We start from the raw sequence: 22,266 nt of genomic DNA, 5'->3' as shown, positions 1-22,266 counted from the left end.
TTGCTATGCTCGATATATACTTTATAGACATATGTTGACAGACTAACGCATAACAAAATCCCATTATTCATTAGTCTTTTAAAAATAAATTGCATTGTGTATATCATTTGTTGCGGAAAACTTGAATAAATAAACAAAATATATACAAATAAACAGCAGGTGATTTTTCCTCTCATAACGTCATCACTCATTTCAACAGATTAATTACATAATAATAATGCTGAAAATAAACATGATTAACCAAATATCAGTGTACACAAATAAAATACATATATTATAATATTATTTTTATGCTATTGAAGAAGAATACATTCAGTAAAATATTGGGGACGATAAAACTCTATTATTACGCACACACAATAATAATTTTACTACTACGAAATGCCATTTAAAAATATTTACAGCTATCGCGAAATTTCAATATGGGGAATTGAAAACTCAATCATTTTTCGTGGCAACAAAAACAAGAACCCGTTCGATGCACTCGCGAAACCAATGGGCTATCAATATTCGTATTGCGACTGAAACTAGCACACGAATACAATGAATATTTCTTTTTATTTAAATACTTGAAAACATGATTCATGTGTGGAACTAACTGATTGATCATGGGAATGGATTATTTGGATCCGTAAGGAACTAACTATTCGAAAAAAAGGTGTGAGAGAATAACTTCTTTCATAGGTATAACGGTGAAACGATTGAACTATTTCATTATTACAGTGAATACTATTGTTATCATTAATATCTAGAATTATGAAAGTATTTTATGGCTTTATTTCTTTTTTTTTTTGTTCCTAAAAATACTATATAATTAAAACAACTTTATGGTTTAATTGATTTTTAATTGTCATTACATTATTTGCGATGATCCAAATACTTTACAATTTTCGTTGTAACGGGCGACTAAATTGTTATTCGTCCTAGTTTGGTCTACAACACGTGGGAACTAAAACAGGTTAAAGAAAATTTCCTAACAGTTTCCCCTTTTGTTACACAGACAAGATTCAAAATCGGGTTCTCTTACGAGTCCGAAGGTCTCCCGCAAGTACTTCACGAACTGGCGTCAGGCATGCGACAAGACAAAAGACAAGACCAAGGAACTCTTGAAGCGTTGGCGGACGCTGCCTGAAGCTGAGGGAATATCTCCCGAAGAACACATGCAGCCAGCCAGTAAAAGCGAAGTAGACAACCGCAGAGGCTGGAGTGTGCACGTTTGGAGTAAGTTCATAGCTTTATATGTATTAGCCACGCTTGGCTTTGGGTAAGCCGATTTGCGCTGGGATCTTATCCATTAACTAAATATTTGAAGTAACATTTTCGGCTACTGTATCTATATTTGACGAATAAGTACAGCGTTATAACGAAACAGATTTCTCTCAATTTCATTGTTTTAACACAAGTATTTATACGCTAAATGGAAATTCTTGTATGAAGTATGTATGTTGTTGCTATGTATGTTCTCCAAGCTTGTGTACTGTGGAAAAGTGGGAAATATTTTTTAAATTAATAGCATAGTGCTTAAAGATCCCAAGAAGCCTGAGAGATCGAAAAATACATGTCAACACACATATTAAATAAATTTGAAAAGCAACCGCCCTATTTCTATCCTCTAATAAAACAAAACCTGTTTCTTTGAATTCAACACGTAAAATGCACAACATTTATTTATATACTATCTTATACCTTTAAACGAGCAATTCTTGTATATACATAATAATATATAATCTGAATCTCGGAAACGGCTCCAACGATTTTCATAAAATTTAGTATACAGAGGATTTGGGGGGCGATAAATCGATCTAGCTACGATTTATTTTCAGAAAATGTTGTTTTATTCGTGCTTTTAATAATCATCTTAATCGATAATCAACTTTATGACTCTTCCCGACCGCTATTGGCGAATAATAATACTATTTTTCTTAATTGAGAGCAACTAACTGCTTTAAAGACACAACAAGATGGCGTTACAAAAAAAAAATACCGAGCCAAGCTCGGTCATCATCTAGTTCTGTTAATTCACCAACTGAAAGTCTTAACTATGGGGAGTGGACATTCCGAAAGTACTTATTTCACTAACAACATAAGTTAAAATTTATTGTTATTCGGTGTTGTCGCGGCCGAGTCTCGGTATTGCCAAAGTCGTGTCGGGCTGCGGCGGGCGACTAGCGCAAGTGAACCATCTTGCAGAACCAGAGAGAGAGCTTTTCCGCTTTAAGCACGGAACCGTCGCTGTCAACTCGAGTTCCAAAATAAGAATCACGCCCGAATCTTATAGACGAATGCCGGCCAATTTCCTGTTGACCTTAAAAGTAAGATTCATGACATGCAAAATATTGCTAAAATGTATTTTTTGTACACGACTTTTCATGTATACCCTCAGAAATCACTAGTCACTCATACACGTCTTCATTGTAGACAACAGCTCGAAATATCTAATAAATGCAGCTTATTTTTCAATACTCCATTTACCTAAATTCTACAGTACACATTAAATACTTTATATCTCAGGGTGGTCATTTATATTGTTATATCTATCGATTCTGTTGGCTACATCAGGCTGATCAAAATCGGTCAAAGTGCTCAGTCTACAGAATGACGATATTCCTAATAAACACGATAGCAATAAGTATCAAATTTTGTAAATTTATACTTCACTTACCATTCACTCAAACACACGTTATATAAAACAGTTCAAAATGAACTGACCTACAGTCTCAAATGACAGCAAGCCTCGCGTTACTTTGACGATTCACGAGAATTTACAAAAACTGCATGTTTTTATGCAAATAGTATTTAAAGCCTAGTATTCAAAATTTGACCATAATCATTAATCACCCACTACTCAAATATAGCTCCATTATGAGTATTATTATTATAATTATTTTCTCTACCATTTTATAGAGACGGGAAAAGAAGCTGTTTCTAAATTCTTTCTTTTCTGTTCTCTTGTGTTCTATAAACAGTAACTGTGTCGTTCAATAAACGAAGGAATAAAAAGTATTCAACTATTAAGTCTTTACTTATTTATATTTATATATTAAATTAAATACTTATGTTGGTCATTTAGCTTGGAGACTAGTACAACTATACTACACATTGATTCAGCTAATGGGATATGAAATACAACAATTACAACTTAATAACAATATTCTGAAGTCATATTTCTTAACCTGACTATATAGCTGCTTGTTTAATGCGTATTATCACGGCCGTGAGCAGCGTATATTGTGGTAAAGTATACCAAAGTTTTCAAAGTTCTCAATTAATTTCTCTTGTTCATTAAATACACAATCTACTTTTCCTATAAAATACACCGCAACTCCAAAACGTCCACCCTTCAATTCGGAATTAATTTGCATGCATTAAGCTGATTAAAATCATACTTTTGACATCAACCTCCTACGTAATTTATTTAAGTATGAATATCGAAAATCAGAAACAAGAAACCTTGACTTTGTTTAATGTTATTTCCTACGAGATTATTACAAGGGAATATTCAAAGTTCAAAGGTAACGTGCCAAAGGAAAGAACACGAAAAACACGTGACAAACAAGGCTTGTGGAGAATACTTTGCGGTAGGAAGCGGCTTGGCTCTGCCCCTGGCATTGCTAAAGTCCATGGGCGACGGTAACCACTTAACATCAGATGGGCCGTATGCTCGTCTGCCTACACGGGCAATAAAAAAAACAATTTCAATGCTGTGCAAATACAAATACTTGTAAGGATAGTATTTTCTTCAGTTTTCGCAAATCACTGACGTAATTGAACTTTATTATACTTTTACCGTTTAATCTCTCGTTTTTAAGCTATTGCATAGCTTCTATCGCGGGCCTTGAGCGCGGCGACTGAATCAATAAATTCCGTAACGAAAATAGCGTGACACCCCCACTACGCCTACTATGTAGCTCGCGTTCAACACATTCACACGTTGCGCTGGTGTAGTGTTTGTGAATAAGCGCGCGGCGTGACGTCGCACTGCATGAGCATCATGAAAAGTCTGCCCATCTCTCTCTCACGCGGTCTAGCTTATGAGTGTGAAGTTAATAGTACAGTTAATGTTTTGCTTTTGTTAATGTTTATAAATATAGCGTGGTCTTATTTTTATTATTGTTTTAATATTAAATTATTATTGTCTATTTGTAATTGCATAAGTTGATAAAAAATGTTCTGCAATAGCTTTACCGCGGCATTCCCCGAGTGCCACACCTGTTTTTTTTTATTTTTATTATTTCGTTTCCGACATTTCAAATACATTACGGTGACGCGTTACCACGAAAACTGTATTCAAAATGGCTGAAGTAATACAATTACTATAAAAAAATTTGATTAAGCCGTAAAAATTATTTTAATTTTATTGTCCTTTGAATAACATGCAGTAATTATATTCTGACCGACCCATGTAATGATTCGTTTATAAATAGCACGAGTTTATATAAAATAACGACATCATTTCCAACGGAAAACGAGCCGGATTTTTTTGTGAAATTGCCAAGTTTCAGCATTCTCGTAATGCGCTCAATGGAGAAGCTCGCTGCGCTGTGTGATAGGCTTTTGGTGTTTTTGATTCTAAAAAAGAATGTAACGACGAGATTGGACCTCTCCAAAACTTCCACTTAAACTGTTATTTTAAAAAATCTCGTTTGTAGCAATCGTTTGGCTTATCAAATGCTTTTTCAATTTAAGGATTTATTTTTTACTAGCTGACCCGGTAGACTTCGTAGTACCTCAATCGATAAATAAAAGACCTAAGCTTTTGTATAAAATAAACCTAAAACAAACAAAAGGAATCCGTCCAACGGAGGACACATCAAAGGGAAAACAAAATTGTTATTTTTATTTAATTCCGAGCATTTTCATTCATTTATCAACCAAAAGGTTGATGTTAAAAAAGCCTTCTCTGGACTTCCACAAATAATTCAAGACCAAAATTTGCCAAATCGGTCCAGCCATTCTCGAGTTTTAGCGAGACTAACGAACAGCAATTCATTTTTATAGATATAAATTTGGAATATAAAATGTTATGCAGTTTAATTCTTCTCTAAACAATAATGCATAAGTGAATGACTTGTACCTCAATTTCGTACGAAAAAGAACATTTGCTTTCCATTACTGCGAATACACGGCCTACTTCATACATCAATATCACTTATTAACCCAACATGAGATATGAGATATATTGAGGATTGAGGATATTGAGGATTGTAAAACGCCAGTCCCATCCTTCAAGCTGGACCGCGTTACTGCTTGACCCAGAAATTAAACAGAGCGGTGATACTTATCCGTATGCGCTCCCAAAACTTATATTATTATCGAGTTAAGGAATAAAAATTCGTTGGCTTGTACCAATACCATCACTGAACACAACAACACATAATTACTGGTGGTAGGACGTCTTGTGAGTCCGCGCGGCTAGGTACCACCACCCTGCCTATTTCTGCCGTGAAGCAGTAATGCATTTCGGTTTGAAGGGTGGGACAGCCGTTGTAACTATACTGAAACCTTAGAACTTATACCTAGTTGTGGGTGGCACATTTACGTCGTAGATGTCTATGGGCTCCAGTAACCACTTAACACCAGGTAGGCTGTGAGCTCGTCCACTCATCTAAGCAATAAAAAAAAAATATATATAAGAAACAACACCCCAACAATTCTAACATAAACCGTAATTTCTCTCGTACATCTCATAACGGGTCCGTCATCACGAATATACGTCCCATAAACATTCACATTTCACACCTGCGCCATTTTCTCAGTGTTGATTAGTATTTACGGTCCATCGGATTCTGTTACATTATTCAACAGTACAATAAAGATACGCACTTGAGGTCGGAAGTCAACCGCTCAGAAACGGTAGATTTCTATATTGGAAATGTAATAGCTTGGATTCAATGAGAACTTTCTGGAACGAATTAGTAAACACATATTATACAATGTCTTCCTAAACATAGCAAGGTACATTCAGCAAAATTTGTAACTGTCACTAATAATTGAGCATTTATCTTATACCTTTAAACGAGCAATTCTTGTATATATATTAATATATATATAATCTGAATCTCGGAAACGGCTTCAACGATTTTCATAAAATTTAGTATACAGGGGATTTCGGGGGCGATAAATCGATCTAGCTACGATTTATTTTCAGAAAATGTTGTTTTATTCGTTTTTTCAATAATCAACTCTTCCCGACATCTATTGGCGAATAATAATACTATTTTTCTTAATTGAGGGCAACTAACCGCTTTAAAGACACAACAAGATGGCGTTATCAAAAAAAAAAAACGAGCAAAGCTCGGTCATTGTCTAGTTTATTGCTTAAGTAGGAGAACGAACTCAATAGGCACACGATTTGAATAGGTACATCCAGTTACTTAGAGACATCAGTACAAATTCTCCATTCTATAATACAATACCATAGCCGCCCCCACCCTTCAACCCGGCAGGTGAAAATGCGTCGCGGCAAAAATAGACAGAACAGCAGTACCTATCCTTTTTTATGATTGAAGGATTACTGGTGGCCCGGAGGCCTTTCCAGTTTCACCAGAACAGGTGGGCGAGCAAAGGCTCAGCCAGGTGGAGTGGGATTTGCTAACAGCTGCCCGAGCGCCTCCGAAGGAGACCTAACAACTCAAGAACAGCTGCTTCGCGAATGAATCTACTGAATCTACTAATGAATCTACTAGTGGATCGGAATCGCGACCCGCTGAGAAGATCCGGCGAGAAACTCAGCGAGCTAATTCATGGGTTAGGTTGCACGTCGAACTCTTTGTCGAGTTCGACGAGTACAGTACCGGGATCCCTAAGCTTGCTCCTAGTGTTAGAGCTGAAGGTGCCTAATGCAAAGGTTATTGGATCTGATGGATCCGTAAGGACGTGAGGTACCTATCCTCTCGGGCTTACAACGCTTATATTGTTGTAGGTATAAAGTAAATAATTGATGGTGTAACAGCATTAGGTACTAAATATATTAAGTAGGAGACGTTTGTTTCTAGTAGTGGTAGAAATCATTTCAACTGATCTACCACTGAAACTGGTATTATGATTACTAAGTTGAAGTAGGTGAGTTCATTTTTGTACACTCCTTGAAGAGTAAACCAGGTCACGCCCAATTGATATTGAATAGTAATCAAAGACCATATACATATGTACACCATTACGTGAAACGCAAATCAACATTCTAAACAATAGATTAAAATGCTTAAATCTTAAATGTACTAAATAGGCGGTCTGTAGCTTAATGGACCGTGGAACCGCCGCCAAATTAAAGAAATATTTTTAAATTAGTTACTGAGAAATTACTTTAAAATCTACATTAGTGTAGAATTTGCCTTGTTATTTAATTTCCGCATTACTTTCTTGCCTAATCTTCCCTACTTTTTTGGATTTATTTAGTATTAGCAAAGTTACGAAATTAAGCAAGTCCGTTGAAATTTCTGAATTCTAAAAATACGAATCAGTCAGAACAGATGAACAAAGCTCTTCCCGGAAAGAATTACTCGAGGATTTGAAAACAGATCTCGTAGTATTTTACAACTGTCCCACTCTTCAAAGCGAAACGTCGTGCGTTCCGATTTACTTTATGACTGAAATAATTAGAATAGTGTGGTATCTTATCTACTTCCATGGCCTCAGTGATAAAGGCAATTTAATTGTGTTTGTTCTTAATTTTTTTTAATCGATTTTAACGTTTTATTACGTATAGCCGTTTGTCGATACAGAGTCGAAATTTTTCACCAAACAATTACAAAGCAAGATTCGACCTAATTCAACGGGAATAAAGCATCAATTTTGACTCACTTTTGGCCGCAAATAGCCCAAGATAAAGACACATGGTAGTCTTTAGAGGAGACCTTCACCATCACTTGAGGAGGGTTCATATAAACAAACTTTTATATTTACACATTATAAACTTTTTAAAAGCACTATCTACATTTATTATTCGTTAAAACGAAGGGGTAGGAGGAAAGAGGGATAAGGGGAGGAAGGAAAAAGGGGTAAATAAGTGTTAATAGCATCACTATGACTCTACCCGATGATATGCAAGCGAAGTAAACCCTTAGAAATAAGGTGACACTCTACAAAGCTTGCATACGCCCCGTCATGACCTATGCAAGTGTAGTGCTCGCTCACGTGGCCCGCATTAACTTAAAATCATTCCAAGTCATTCAATCCCGTTTTTGCAGGATAGCCATCGGAGCCCCGTGGTTCGTCAGGAACTTCGACCTCCATGACGACCTGGACTTAGAGTCCATTATTGAGTATCTCCAGTCGGCGTCGATGCGCCACTTCGATAAAGCGGCACGACACGAGAATCCTCTCATCGTGGCCGCCAGTAACTACATTCCCGATCCTGCGGACAGATTGGAAAGCAGTCGACGTCGCCCCATACACGTAATTTCGGATCCTCCCGATCCACTAACGGTGCTTTTAGGTACCTCAAGTACCGGCCATCGTTCTCGTCGAAACCGTCGCTTGCGACGAAGGGCTCGAAGAGTAAATTAAACCTCAGACACAGCCCGCTGAGTTTCTCGCCGGATCTTCTCAGTGGGTCGCGTTTCCGATCCGGTGGTAGATTCTGCGAAGCACGGCTCTTGCTAGGGTTCGTTTTAGCAACGTCGTCAGGTTTGAGCCCCGTGAGCTCACCTACTAGTTAAGGTTACGCTGAAATAGCCTCTCAAGATTCTCAGCTAGGTAGGAAAAAAACACCTTTATTGTTTTTCTTCTTCTTTTTCTTTTTTTCTTTTCTTCTTTATAATTTCTTCTTCATACTTGAAATGTGTATGTAACCTATTATTTGCATGAAATAAAAGGCTTATTATTATTATTATTTGACCCACAACAACAACAAAAAACGCGCAATAAACGTTTTTCCACGTTCGAATTCGAACATTAGCAAAGTTCACGCGAACAAGTTATTCGCGAAACATCCGAGCTGGTAATTACCGTCAGTTACATCGGACGCTCGCTGCTCGCTACATAATTTAACGAGGCCAATCAAGACAAGTGCTGCGTCACTATACGACAAATCGATTTTCATGTTGGAGGAAATATGATTTTCGATAAATTCAAATTAGCCGTCGAGAGGCTAAGGTAAAAAGAGCTAGTCCCAATTATAGTTATGTAGCTGTAGTACCCGTTCAGTTCGCTGGGCATTTAAATTTAACATTATTATTTCTCACCCCCACAAAGATTCTCATCATTAACAACCCCGCAACCGGTGTAGAGAGTCCAACACTCATAATATTCATATGAGCCTATCCATTAAGTACATGTATTTTCTACATGGATACCAAGTTTCAAACCAATCGTATGCATGGTTCAGTAGTTATAACGGAACATCCGTTAAAACCACTGTAGATTTATATATTAGTATAGATTATTCCCATTATTCGCCCAAATGAGTGAACAAGCTCATGGTCCACCTGGATTTAGCTGGTTACTAGAGCGCATATACATCAACAATGTAAACACCTCCATCCACCTTGAGACTTGAGACATGACATCTAAGCCTCAGTTTTTTAGTACAACTTCTGTCCCACTCTTCAAACCGTAACCTATTACTGCTTAGCGGCACAAATAAGCACCAAATGGTACCTATGCCTGCGGGTTCACAAGGCATATGCCGTCAATAAGCTCTTGTTTAGTTGATGCTTAAGAAGCTAACGGAAAACGTGGACATCGAAACGTGAATACCGAATACCATATTGAAGTCTTAAAAGAATTAGAATTAGAGTCTCTGTAATCGAAATACAAACTGTTTCTGCCGGTTCAACCGCATGCTACCATTTTTTAATTTTTTTTCCTGCCTGTGCTAATAGTCTTGAGGGGCTATTTCAGCTGCACCCTAACGTGTGTAGGTGAGCTCACGGGGCTCAAACCGGAGTATTGCTAACACTGACCCTAGCAAGAGCAGTGCTTCGTAGAATCTACCACCGGATCGGAAACGCGACCCACTGAGAAGATCCGGCGAGAAACTCAGTCAAGACGCGCAGACGCTCAATTAAATTAAATTTATTGCTATACTTGCACAATCATCGCAGCCCATTTAGTATGAAGCGGTTACCGAAGCTTGATTACAGGCCTGGAGAATGAGGTGGAAATAACAATAATTAGTATTGCAGAAGGGATCCGCTAGATGCAGGTAGCGCAGAACCCATCTGTGGGGCGAGGCTTGGGGAAGCCCATGTCCAGCACTGGATGTCTGTGGGCTGATAGAATAGGGCTATTCTACCCTTCAGATCAGAGGGCACGAATGCGAAAACGTTTTAATAATTTCCCGTCAATCCCGTCTTAAAACTCGACTCAAGGATTCACCTAAGGATTTACACCACTGTTGAGTATTAAAACACCGACATATACTGGGTACTAGAACATTTTGTCAGACCGCTCGAGTATATATCGTCAACCTGCCTATTTCTGACCGCAAAGCAATAATGCGCTGTACAATACAATCGACCTCATGTCTCAAGCTAGGTGTCAGCGTTCACGTCGTGATGTCTATGGGCTCTTAACGATTTACCCTAGGCTGTAAAGAGGTATGGCGAATACAAAAAAAAAACTTAACCTCTTTAATACCAACAATGTACATTCACATAATAATACACAAACTCGTAATTGCTATTTCGTACCGTGAACACGCACAAAATAAACCCAGTTTTCTTTCATCGATTGCTTACTTCATTTACCGGGCGAAATTTCTCAGTAACATTGTGTTTCCTCAGTACGTGTATTGAATTTTCAAAAATGAGTTCAAAGTTTGTCGTTTTCGAAGTTTGGTATATAGACGCCCTACTAACCATACCTATACTGAGTCTGCTGACCTCTTGAGATAAATTTAATTTCAAGTTTCGAGCGAATACAACGTAATAGTGGAGCCTGGTCACGCGCCGTCGTGACTACCGCTAATTTTGTGTTAATATATAGTTTTCTTAGAAATACTCGCGTGCGATAATATTATACGTTGATGATGTTGTGAACGAAACCTTTCCAATATCGCCAACAGCAACTGCACCAAGTTTAATCGCATTAAGACGAAAAGTTTAAGAAGGTATAGAAAGAAAAAAAAAACGAAGAAAATATGTAATTCCCGTATAACTTTCAACCCAAAATTCACCAAAATAACTTCAAAAATGAAATAAACGACGGTATACGTGTACATTTATTAAAAATGTTTTTTTTTACTTCTTTGAAAATGATGGTCTGTCATACAATTTATTCATTCCTTCGGAGTGGAATTGCTTACGACACTAAAGACAATTGTCAAAATTTAAAGTTCACAGCCTCCGCGATTTAGGCTCTGCGTTGAAATCAATTATATAATTTAAACTATTTTTAAGATTTTGATACGAGTCTCTTTCTTCGTGCGAGAAACAGTCGTAAAACTAGTTTTAATTATGTATACAACTCGCAAAAAAGAAGAAATTTCTGAATCGGCTAAGCAATGATTACGCTTACCAGGTGGACTGTGAACTCGTCCAACCATATAAGCAATAATATTTTTTTTGTAGAGAATCTAGAAATCAATTAAAATTATTACAAAGGTGACTAAACTCTATAGTCACTACTGATTATAGACAACCAGATGGCAAAAACAAATCTGGGCTTCAAAGATTGACATTGACAAGTAAAATTTTTGAATTTGAATCTCGTTGGTTTCTCGGAGCTGTTTAAATGAAATCAGTAGAAAAAAAAATATTAGCAGCCATGAATAAAGAATGTAAGAAGCGTGAAAAAACTGCTTCCAATCTAAACGAAAGCATTAAAGCCAAATTAAAAGAATCGTTGACGCAAAACACCGTGGTCACTGGTGATACAGCGTCAAATCAAATTTCAAGAACGAGACAGAGTAACGTGAAGAAGGAGGGATTTTACAACTTCAAGAGCATGTTGTTGCGAAGCGTGGAGTCGCAAGGCGTCGTCCAACAGAAGAAAGCGAACAAACACACGAAAAAACGTGCGAAAAGTGTCAGAACCAAAAAGTAATCTCCATCTATCAACCGAGAACGAACGCGACCGGAAAATGGATCTGCAGAGATCCCTTTTCAGTGAATCCTAACGAGATACGCTTGTAAATTTATTTCCTACGTTACTATGTTTGAATAAACCATTCATAGAATTTTACGAATGCTGCCTCACTTTCTATGTGAATAGAGCTCTTCGTATTTACGCAAAAAGCCTTCCACGTTTTAAAGGCGATCATAATTTATGAAGCCAGTTTTTGCATGTCTTATCTTTACGCTTGTAATTGAAGTGATAACAACTCTATAGAGTTTTCATTTGAAATACAAAGATAACATTGGGCCCACGTCGAAACCTGGAGCAAATTTCGAATGTTTTATTCTTTTTATTTTCCGTCGACTTAAAGAGATATCGAGGCTTGGACAATATTTCATTTGTTTGTACTCCGTCCATGAAATATTAATCAAACTTTGTGTCCACGAAGGATCTTTAGAAATGTCCCGATTTGTTGACGTTCTGACGTTCAACAAAATTAAAACAGGATTCAAAATATTGTCTTTGACTTCGTTTTTTTTTTCTCTACCTATTTTTTGGTAGCCTCCAGAGGCTAATCCAGCTACAAACAGTTTAATTGTCAGCTTGAAAGAAACTGGTAACAATGAACTGTTCGCTGTACCTACCACCGGATCGGAATCGCGTCCCACTGAGAAGGAACGGCGAGAAACACAACGGATTATGTGTATAGGTTAGGCTGCACTTCGAAATCTTCGACTTAACTTGGCATTTCCTTTATTAATTTCTAGTTATAATTTACTATGTTTCGAATTCAATTTTTGTGGTAATTGAAAATTAAAAACCTAATACTGTGCTGTTTAAATCAAGTGACTAATACATTTGTGACGAAAACATTAAAATAGACAACCTCTTTAATATCTAGCGCACCATCCAAGTGGTTACCGAATCCCATCGACACGCACACATGAATGACTCACCAACGTTGAGGTTCACGCACGATGATCCGTGCGGGCTTCATACGACATACATCTCCTTGCGTCGGTTTCCTCATTACTGAGGGTCGTGGTCATGGCCTTGAAACAGTTTAAATGTTTCTCTGTCCATGACTCTCTTGGGATGTAATTGTGGTGGGTTCCCACGTCCTTCCACATCAGTATTTCGAAGGGATTTAGTCCTTCACGGCAAACTGGTCCCGCTCCGGGTCTCTGGTTGTATCCGGGGGCTGGGTTATTTCCCGCCGCCCAGTGCTCGGCGTTGACGTTTTACGGTAGGAATGTCCAGCTCTACTCAACCCTCCTCTCCGGGCTTGGGACCGGCAATGGCAGAGTTAGTTAGACGACATACATATCACCCATTAATTTCTAAGTAAGTTGTATTTTTTAATACGCTTTTATTAGCTTAGACGTGTGTATGTTTGTAACGAAATCTTTGAAAATCATTTTGACCCCTTCAAAACGTCCGATTAACTCGATAAATTTGGTATACTTATTAAGGGCCGATGACAATTCAATATATAAAAAAAATATTGAAAAAATTGAAATTCTACTAAAAAATAAAAAAAATAATAATAGTTTAAGAAAACTAACAAAATACGCTTTTAAAAAATATCCAACTAAAAAATAAAGAAATAATTTATAAATTTGAATTAAAAATAGTGTAAGAAAAAATGATTTTATTGTAAAAAAGCGTAGGGTGCATGGTATCAATAGCTATAAATATTTTATGAACAGATATGAGTAGAAGGGGTATTTTGATAATATCCTGAAAAGCTCCCCACGCTTTTTTATTTTTTAGTTGGATTTTCTATAAAAGCGTATTTTGTTAGTTTTTTTAAACTATTATTTATTTTCACGATTTCCTAGCTTCGACAGCAAAATCGTTATCAAACTCCGGAATTTGAACACCGGTTTAATCGCGTAGCTTGATACAAATACACCGGGTGTCTTATCTTTTTAAACCACGTTGGCTTCGGGCGTATGAACATTTAATCTTCATATACTTACAATAAACATAGTGCAGTTTTCTTTATTTATAAAGAAAATAACACAAATACGCTAATTGTACTCATCTATCATTTTATAGTTAGCTATGCTAATAAGACTGCTTATGGAAGCAGTAGCAAAATCATTACTAACACAGTTCTACTGTGAGTAACAATAACTCAACTATTTACTAAAATTAATCAGTAACAGAATCAATCAATCAACAATTCAATATAGAAGAGTAACGTTTGCCGGATAAAATTTACAGAAAACTCTCAACAAAATGAAAAACACGGACGTCCGCTTCCCGGGACCAATCATAGTGATGGTAAATGCAGGCTGAATAAAAAGTTCGCTTAATAAATTGACTTTCCCCAAACAAAATACACTCAGAGTGCTTTAAGGCGCTTTTTAACCAGAGTACACCTGCAACACAATAATAACAAATTTGTAGCGCTAGCTATTATAAAACGGATGATATTTGGCAGTTTTTTACTGGTGGTAGGACCTCTTGTGAGTCCGCACGAGTAGGTTTTTTTTTATAGCCCTTGTAGGCAGATGAGCATACGGCCCACCTGTTGGTGAGTGGTTACCGTCGCCCATGGTCGTCAGCAATACCGGGGGCAGAACCAACCTGCTGGCTACCGTAAAGTACCGTAAGAAGCCTCGTTTGAAGAAGTTTATGAGGCGCCCACCTATTTCTGCAATCATGCGTTTCGGTTTGCAGGTTGGGGATCACCATACAGTGGTATATACATATACATATAACGGTATATACATATAACGCTACTGCTCATTCTCCTGCTACTCCCTTAATCGCTTTTTCAATCACAGGAAGGGGTGGGAGACGCTATTCTATGCGAGCCTACGATCTGCCTATTAAATATATTTTCCACAGAAAACACAACATGATTACGGCTACGTAGGCTTCAAATAGGGCAAGAAAAAGAAAAAGAAGATTCAAAGCTGAACACGTCTTAATAACATTATTTTCTAAAAAGCGTAATTCATAAATATTTGCTTGCCATTTATGAATATCACTCTGTATTTATTCAGTATTGATGATTATGAAGATAACTTTAAACTTAAAACACGAGAACTGATGCGATTTCATGGTGTGTAGCGGTAGGCAGAGGCTTCACTTTGCCCTGGCATTGCTGACGGCCATGAGCGACGCTAACCGCTCACCATCAGGTAGCCCGTATACTCATCTACCTACACGGGCAATAAAAAGCAAAAAAGGACTACAAAGTATAATTTGCGTAATCACTGGTGGTAGGACCTCTTGGGAGTCCGCACGGGTAGGTACCACCACCCCGCCTACTTCCGCCATGAAGCAGTAATGCGTTTCGGTTCGAAGGGTGGGGTAGCCGTTGTAACTATACTGAGACCTTAGAACTCATATCTCAAGGTGGGTGGCGCATTTACGTTGTAGATGTCTATGAGCTCCAGTAACCACTTAACACCAGGTGGGCTGTGAGCTCGTCCATCCATCTAAGCAATAAAAAATAAAAATAAAAATTTAAGTCAATTTTAATACTATAAAAACCTAATGTATTCATCGAACTCAACAACGTAGTAACAAATAAAATTAGATCCTCACAACTCTAATCATATCTCGTTAGCATCGGACTTCGATTGTGACACAATCCGTGATAGTCTGTAAAACCGCAAATATTTGCCAATGTGGGCGTGTCAAAACGTCACTTGTTATGATATCACAATCAATTATGGCCTTACTATTGAATAACAAAATTTATTTCGGTAAACATTCCTCGTGTATACTACTCGTATATAAACTGAGAGCGCCTTTATACTTTTATTCGAATAATAAGTTCTGAAACTGCAACACAACAAATATGTGTGAAGTTGCCTATAATTGGAGTGCCAGTGAGTGACGATTTTTTTATTTTTTATTTCGTGTTCAATAAATAAATAAACACGACAATTAGAACTCGTTGAGTCGTTTCGGATGCTTTATAATTATGTAAATGGTAAATTGAAAATGATAAACGCGAGGATAACCTACAAAAATAGCTTTTTATGTCAACAGTTCGAATACAAACACAGTTTTTTAGGTTCATAAAACATTAAGCTTTACGATAATAAAAATATTATAAGATTTAACAAAATCCAAATACTCGGCAAAGAAAATAAGTTAATTTCACGAGCGAAGCACGAGGCCATTGAAATAAAAAATTATCCTAACTTTAATACCGAAGTTGGTTGGCATTTTACACCTGGGACCTTCGCATTGTGAAGATGAACACCTAAGCCGAATAAATCGCTGGCTCTCAAAATAATACTATTTCTTTCTTCGTTCAACATAGAAATGAAAATGTTCATAAATTTAGAGAAAAATATAGTGTATCCTTTATCTGCCCACTGCTGGACATAGGCCTTCCCCAATGCCTCCCACATAATGCGGTCCTCCGCCTTCCGCATCCAACGACTTCCCGCCATGTGCACTAAGTCGTCAGTCCCCCTGGTTGGAGGACGCCCCACGCTCCTGGTACCCATCCGTGGCCTCCATTCGAGGACTTTCCTCCCCCACCTCATATAGTGTATGAATGTCAACAAATAACAACACCCTAGTCGTCCGAGCACATGAAAACTGTCGAAAAAAATATACAGAAATAATAAAAAAGAAAATTTCTAATGCAAAATTAAACCGTAAAATATTTTTAATAATGTCTACGGGTCGCGAACACCGAAGAAGATATCACAAATATTGAATTTAATACTTTCTATATTTCATAAATTTGAAGAAAATCATTTTTAAAGTCCATTTTATTAATACGCTTTTATTAGGTTCACACGTATATATGTTAGTATGTAACGGAATCTTTGAACATGATTTTGACGTCAGATTAATTCGAAATTTGGTATACTTATTAAGGACCGATGACAATACAATATTTAAAAAAATATTGAAAAAAAATATATGAATAAATTGAAATTCAACTAAACAATGAAAAATAAATAATAGTTTAAAAATAACATATTTTTTTACAATAAAATCATTTTTTCTTACACTATTTCTAGTCCAAATTTATTAAAATTTATCATCTATTCTTTAGTTGGATTTTCTATAAAAGCGGATTTTGTTCGTTTTTTTAAACTATTATTTGTTTAAAATTAGCATTGTGTTGATATGAGCTTATAAAATGGATTACTAACAAAAACATAGTAGATACTTACAGAAGAATAAAACATATCAAGAATAATCTTTTTTTCTATTATTACTCTTTCCACAAAATATTTTTTTTAAATTATTAAAACAACAACTACATCGCAGACAATTTTTTGTTGGTTATTTTCAAATGAACACTGATTTAATTATTTTTTTCACATCCTGTCTTCGCTCACGTAATGAGTGTCGCAGTGCGCTGCCGTAACTTCAGCTTGGTCGAAGCGATACCCATCCTATACTCGTTTAAGGGTACGTTACTGCGAGTATCGAGTTTAAAAGAAATCCTTGATACAAATAATAATGTAGGATATCTGTTTTCAAATCCTCGAGTAATTCTTTCCGGGGAGAGTTTTGTTCGTCTGTTCTGACTGATTCTAATTTTTTAGAATTCAGAAATTTCAACGGACTTGCTTAATTTCGTAACTTTGCTAATACTAAATAAATCAAAAAAAGTAGGGAAGATTAGACAAGAAAGTAATGCGGAAATTAAGTAACAAGGCAAATTCTACACTAATGTAGATTTTAAAGTAATTTCTCAGTAACTAATTTAAAAATATTTCTTTAATTTGGCGGCGGTTCCACGGTCCATTAAGCTACAGACCGCATAGAACATTGATAGGCAATTGACATGGCCCATTGGCTACTACCTCAACATTAGAAGCTACGGTCCATCCATCTAAGCAATAAAAAAAAAGCCTGAAGTCCCTCGAGACTCCCTATTTCGTATACCGGAGCGGCATAACCTATTAGCCGCCATTTCAATAATAATCAACACGAAACCTTTAAGAGCCGTATTATTCGCATATGACGTCATACATAGCCGGAATGTACAGGAATCTTCGTGAAACTATGCGCGAACCGTACCACTAGTCTCGGTTGCGATTGCAATTTACTTATCGGCCCAAATCGAGCGACAATATAACAAAATTTTAATTGAACATAAAATGGACGTCTTCAAAATAAAATGAGAATATCGTCCATATATTCAAAGCCAATTAAATATGCATCATTTAGGATAACTTAAAAATACTCTTTGAGTTCACCAGCTTTGTAATAACAAAATCATTAGAATCAGTTCACCTACAAAAAATCTCGGAGGTAACACTCATAAAAAATTACAATCCAATTACCTCCTCCTTTTTTAAGGCGCTTAAAAAACAAGTCACAATAAATCTCGTCTCAGAATGTCCTGTCGAAAAATAAACCCTAAGACTACAAATATGTTCATACAAACCTTTATTAACAATGGATTAGCAACGCAAAACATAAACAATTAAATTAAGTTATTATCATAAAATCATGAAAGTACTTACATCTCATTGATTTAAATTTATCTGATAATTTAACACCCACATTCGAATTATCATTACGAGATTATTATGATTGATATTTCGGTTTTTCTACGTAAATAGTCGCTAGGTCGATTTTATTAGGCCTGTCTTTGCATACAGCGATGTTTTATTTATATAAACAATGGAGGGACGTCATATGAAGTGAAACAGTAATGCGTTTCGGCTTGAAGGGCGGGGCAGCCATTGTAACTATACTGAGACCTTAGAACTCATGTCTCAAGGTGAGTGGCGGCATTTACGTTGTCTATGGGCTCCGGTAACCACTTAACACTAGGTGGGCCGTGAGCTCATCCAACAATCTAAGCAATAAAAAAAATTAAAATAAAATAAACATGTGATCGCGATCCTTAGCAGTGAGGGAACGGTATAGAAGAAGAAGAATAATATAGATCAAACTTACCTTCGAAATAAACAGGGTTCCTCTTCAACTATATTTACGTAGCTGAAGTGGTTTTATTATACTTCAACTTAATGCAATCTTCTTTTACCTCGCCATTACAATTTGCGCAGTGAATGCATTCCGAAATTGGTTGCGAGAGCAAACAGCTGCACGTTTCCTACATAAACTATCCAATAGTTTTCTGAAAAACATTTCTCTGCACACAACACTGAAAAGTATTACAGGAAATATCGCAAACCGAACACGACCTTATTTGTTAACTAGCGGCCCGCTCCGGTTCCGCTCGAGTCTTTAACAAAAATTTCAACGGCGTTGTTTTATTTTTTTAAGTAAAATAACACTTATTGCGGCATAACTATAATAGTTAGACATATGCTGTCACGACACTTTTTGTAAATAATAATGTGTTTTTCAAAGTCGTAGTACATTATTTTATTCTATCATCAATAGTTTTCGCAGGGCACGCGATGTAAATAATAATTTAGGTAATTTGTTTACACCTTGGGTTACATTATTGGAGTTTTACTAAGGATGCCTAATTTTTTTCAAAAAAGATTATAATAGCCTATGTCACTCGGGAATAGTGTAATTTCCAAATAGTGAAAAAGATTTTCAAATCGGTTCAGTAGTTTCGGAGCCTATTCAATACAAACAAACAAATCTTTCCTCTTTATAATATTATAGTATAGATGGAAAATGTTAAAAGAAAATTTAATATTTACGTAAAGTTTTCTTTGTGAAGGATAATGTAATTATCCGGTATGTTGGTATAAATTCCGCAACATTAGCTAGGGAGCAAGACCTTCTAGTTTAGTGAAGCCTTTGTTCGTACTCAAGTACAATGCTTCATAATAAAATAATCGGACGGTTGCGATACGCCCGAGTCTGTATTATTTAGAACTCGTCTAGTAAATAGCTCGTGAAAACTTTATTATGTGTTCTAATCATTATTACAGCCAAAAATTGCTTGTCATTATATACACTAGATGATGACCGTTTATAACGCCATCTTGTTGTGTCTTTTAAGCGGTTAGTTGCCCTCAATCAAGAAAAATAGTATTATTATTCGCCAATAGATGTCAGGAAGAGTTGATTCTTGAAAACACGAATAAAACAACATTGTCTGAAAATAAACCGTAGTTAGATCGATTTATCGCCCCCGAAATCCCCTGTATACTAAATTTTATGAAAATCGTTGGAGCCGTTTCCGAGATTCAGGTTATATATATATGAATATACAAGAATTGCTCGTATAAAGGTATAAGATATGTATACGTTATCTTGCTTTGTTTTTACAATGAAAAACTCATAGTAAACGCGCTAATCAATAAAAATTTAACGATTGTTTACTTTTGATTTGTTACCTAACTTCTATTCTATCCCATGCATATTAGTTAACATAGTTTTACAATTATAATTTTCTTAAAGTTATCGTACGTTTTTTTTTACGTATACTAATTAAAACTACTTTTACAGTTTAATTTCACGTTTTATTATTATTATATAACCGACGATCTGAATACTTTACAGTTTTCGTGGTCACAAAAACTCATAATGGAAATGATATGGAAAAGGAAACAATATAATGATAATGAAAAATCGTGATTAAACCGTAAAAGTAATTTTAATTATGTCGACGGCCTGTGGAAGCCGAAAAAAACATAAAGTATGTATTGATTGATTATTGTATAATTGATTAATTTTAAAAAAATGAGTTGGGAGTTATTAAAAAGCTACGCTGTCTTATTATAGAGACAGCAAGAAACATCTTAATGGCTCATTTTATAGAATTTGTTAACAAGTGTGAATAGTAGAAACTTTATAGCACTTAATTCTGTAATCCCGAATATTAGACATAATTAATACTACATTTATAGTTTAATATCGCATTTTTATTTCCGATGATTCCCACGCGCGTCCGTGACCACGAAAACTGTGCAGTATTGAAAACGTCGGAAATAATGATATTAATTTAAAACACAAGATTAAACCGTAAAACCATTTTGAATTCATTATAAACATTGTTCTCAGCAACATGGGTAAATCGATGCAGCGAAGATCTAGAGTGCCTGGACTTGGAAGACGAACAGCCTCTGGCCACACTCAGCAACGTACAGACAGACAAAATGACCCTCTTCTTTACAGAACTACTGGACCACGATAGAGATGACGTGATTTGCGATCAGGACTTCGATCAGTTCTTCGAGGTATGAAGGTATCAAATTTCCATAGAATAATATTATATTCACTGTAATTTTGTGGTAGTTTGAGTATTACGTACGTACATAACGCATATCGAAAATACTATATTTAATACAAATTATATTATAGAAATATTATTATAATTTTTTTTAATTTCTATCTTTTGTTACATACATACTTATTGTAATTAACTAAAATCCAGCATATATTTAAAAATGTGGAATCTATACACAACAAAATGATATTATAATTAATCATCATTATCCTGCCCTTCTCTCAGTCACCTGGGGTCGGCGCAACATTTTTTCTCCTTCCATACTCTTCTATCATATACCATTTCTTCGCTCATTCCCCTCTTACACATATCGTCTTTCACGCAATCCATCACTTACTTCTTAGGTCTACCTCTTCCTCTATATCCTTCCACATTCATAGTTAACGCTCTCTTACCAACCTCATTTTCATTACGTCTCATCACATGTCCATACCATCCCAAACGCGCACTTCTCAGCTTCTCTGTCACAGGTCACAGGTGCCACTTTCAGACTTCCTCTAACATATTCATTCCGTATTCTATCCATTCTCGTTACTCCACACATCCATCGCAACATTCGCATCTCTGCTGCATGCAATCGCCTTTCATATCATTAATTCAAAATGATATTATATTAATACTGGTAGCATATTTAGTTGTGAGTATTATATATATTATAAGTTTGCAGGGATAACTTTTCTTCCCACTACCGTGAATCAATCATGTGCTCCATCTTCGAGCTTTGATAGACGCTTAATACCAGACCAATAAAAACTTCTCTCTACCACAGCTTCATATAAAGCCGAAACAATATTCCCCCTCGAAATCTTCACTAAAAGAAAATATCCACATTTGAGTGAATTACAATAGCACGTCATTAAACTAACAATTCGAATTAAAGGGCTGTACTTAAACAAAGGGATCCTATTCACGCTCTTTCCCTCGCTCTGACTTAATTCGAAAGCTGTTCACATTTTGTACATATCACAATTGAAGCTACATACGAGCCTGATGTGAGGAATGTTTTAAACACTGAAACTTTTTTTCTAACTTTCCTACGTACAACGTTAGCTAAATGAAACTGTTATCATTATTATTTTTATTGTTTAGCCGGTGACCCACTCGCT

The 22,266-nt window shown here is 36.2% G+C and overlaps 1 protein-coding gene across 1 annotated transcript in view; it reads left to right on the top strand.

The window, feature by feature from the left end:
- LOC105842367 (uncharacterized) overlaps positions 1 to 22,266 on the top strand; it is a 102,736-nt gene that overhangs the window by 65,854 nt on the left and 14,616 nt on the right. The window contains exons 3-4 of the mRNA XM_012694908.4: positions 1,001 to 1,221; positions 20,935 to 21,110. Of these exons, the coding sequence (XP_012550362.2) occupies positions 1,001 to 1,221; positions 20,935 to 21,110 (397 nt within the window). The remainder of the gene's footprint in view (positions 1 to 1,000; positions 1,222 to 20,934; positions 21,111 to 22,266) is intronic.

Source organism: Bombyx mori, chromosome 7, assembly GCF_030269925.1.
Source record: "Bombyx mori chromosome 7, ASM3026992v2".
Taxonomy (NCBI): Eukaryota; Metazoa; Arthropoda; class Insecta; order Lepidoptera; family Bombycidae; genus Bombyx; species Bombyx mori.
Note: the sequence above shows the minus strand (reverse complement) of the source record. Positions and strands in the feature narration are given on the sequence as shown.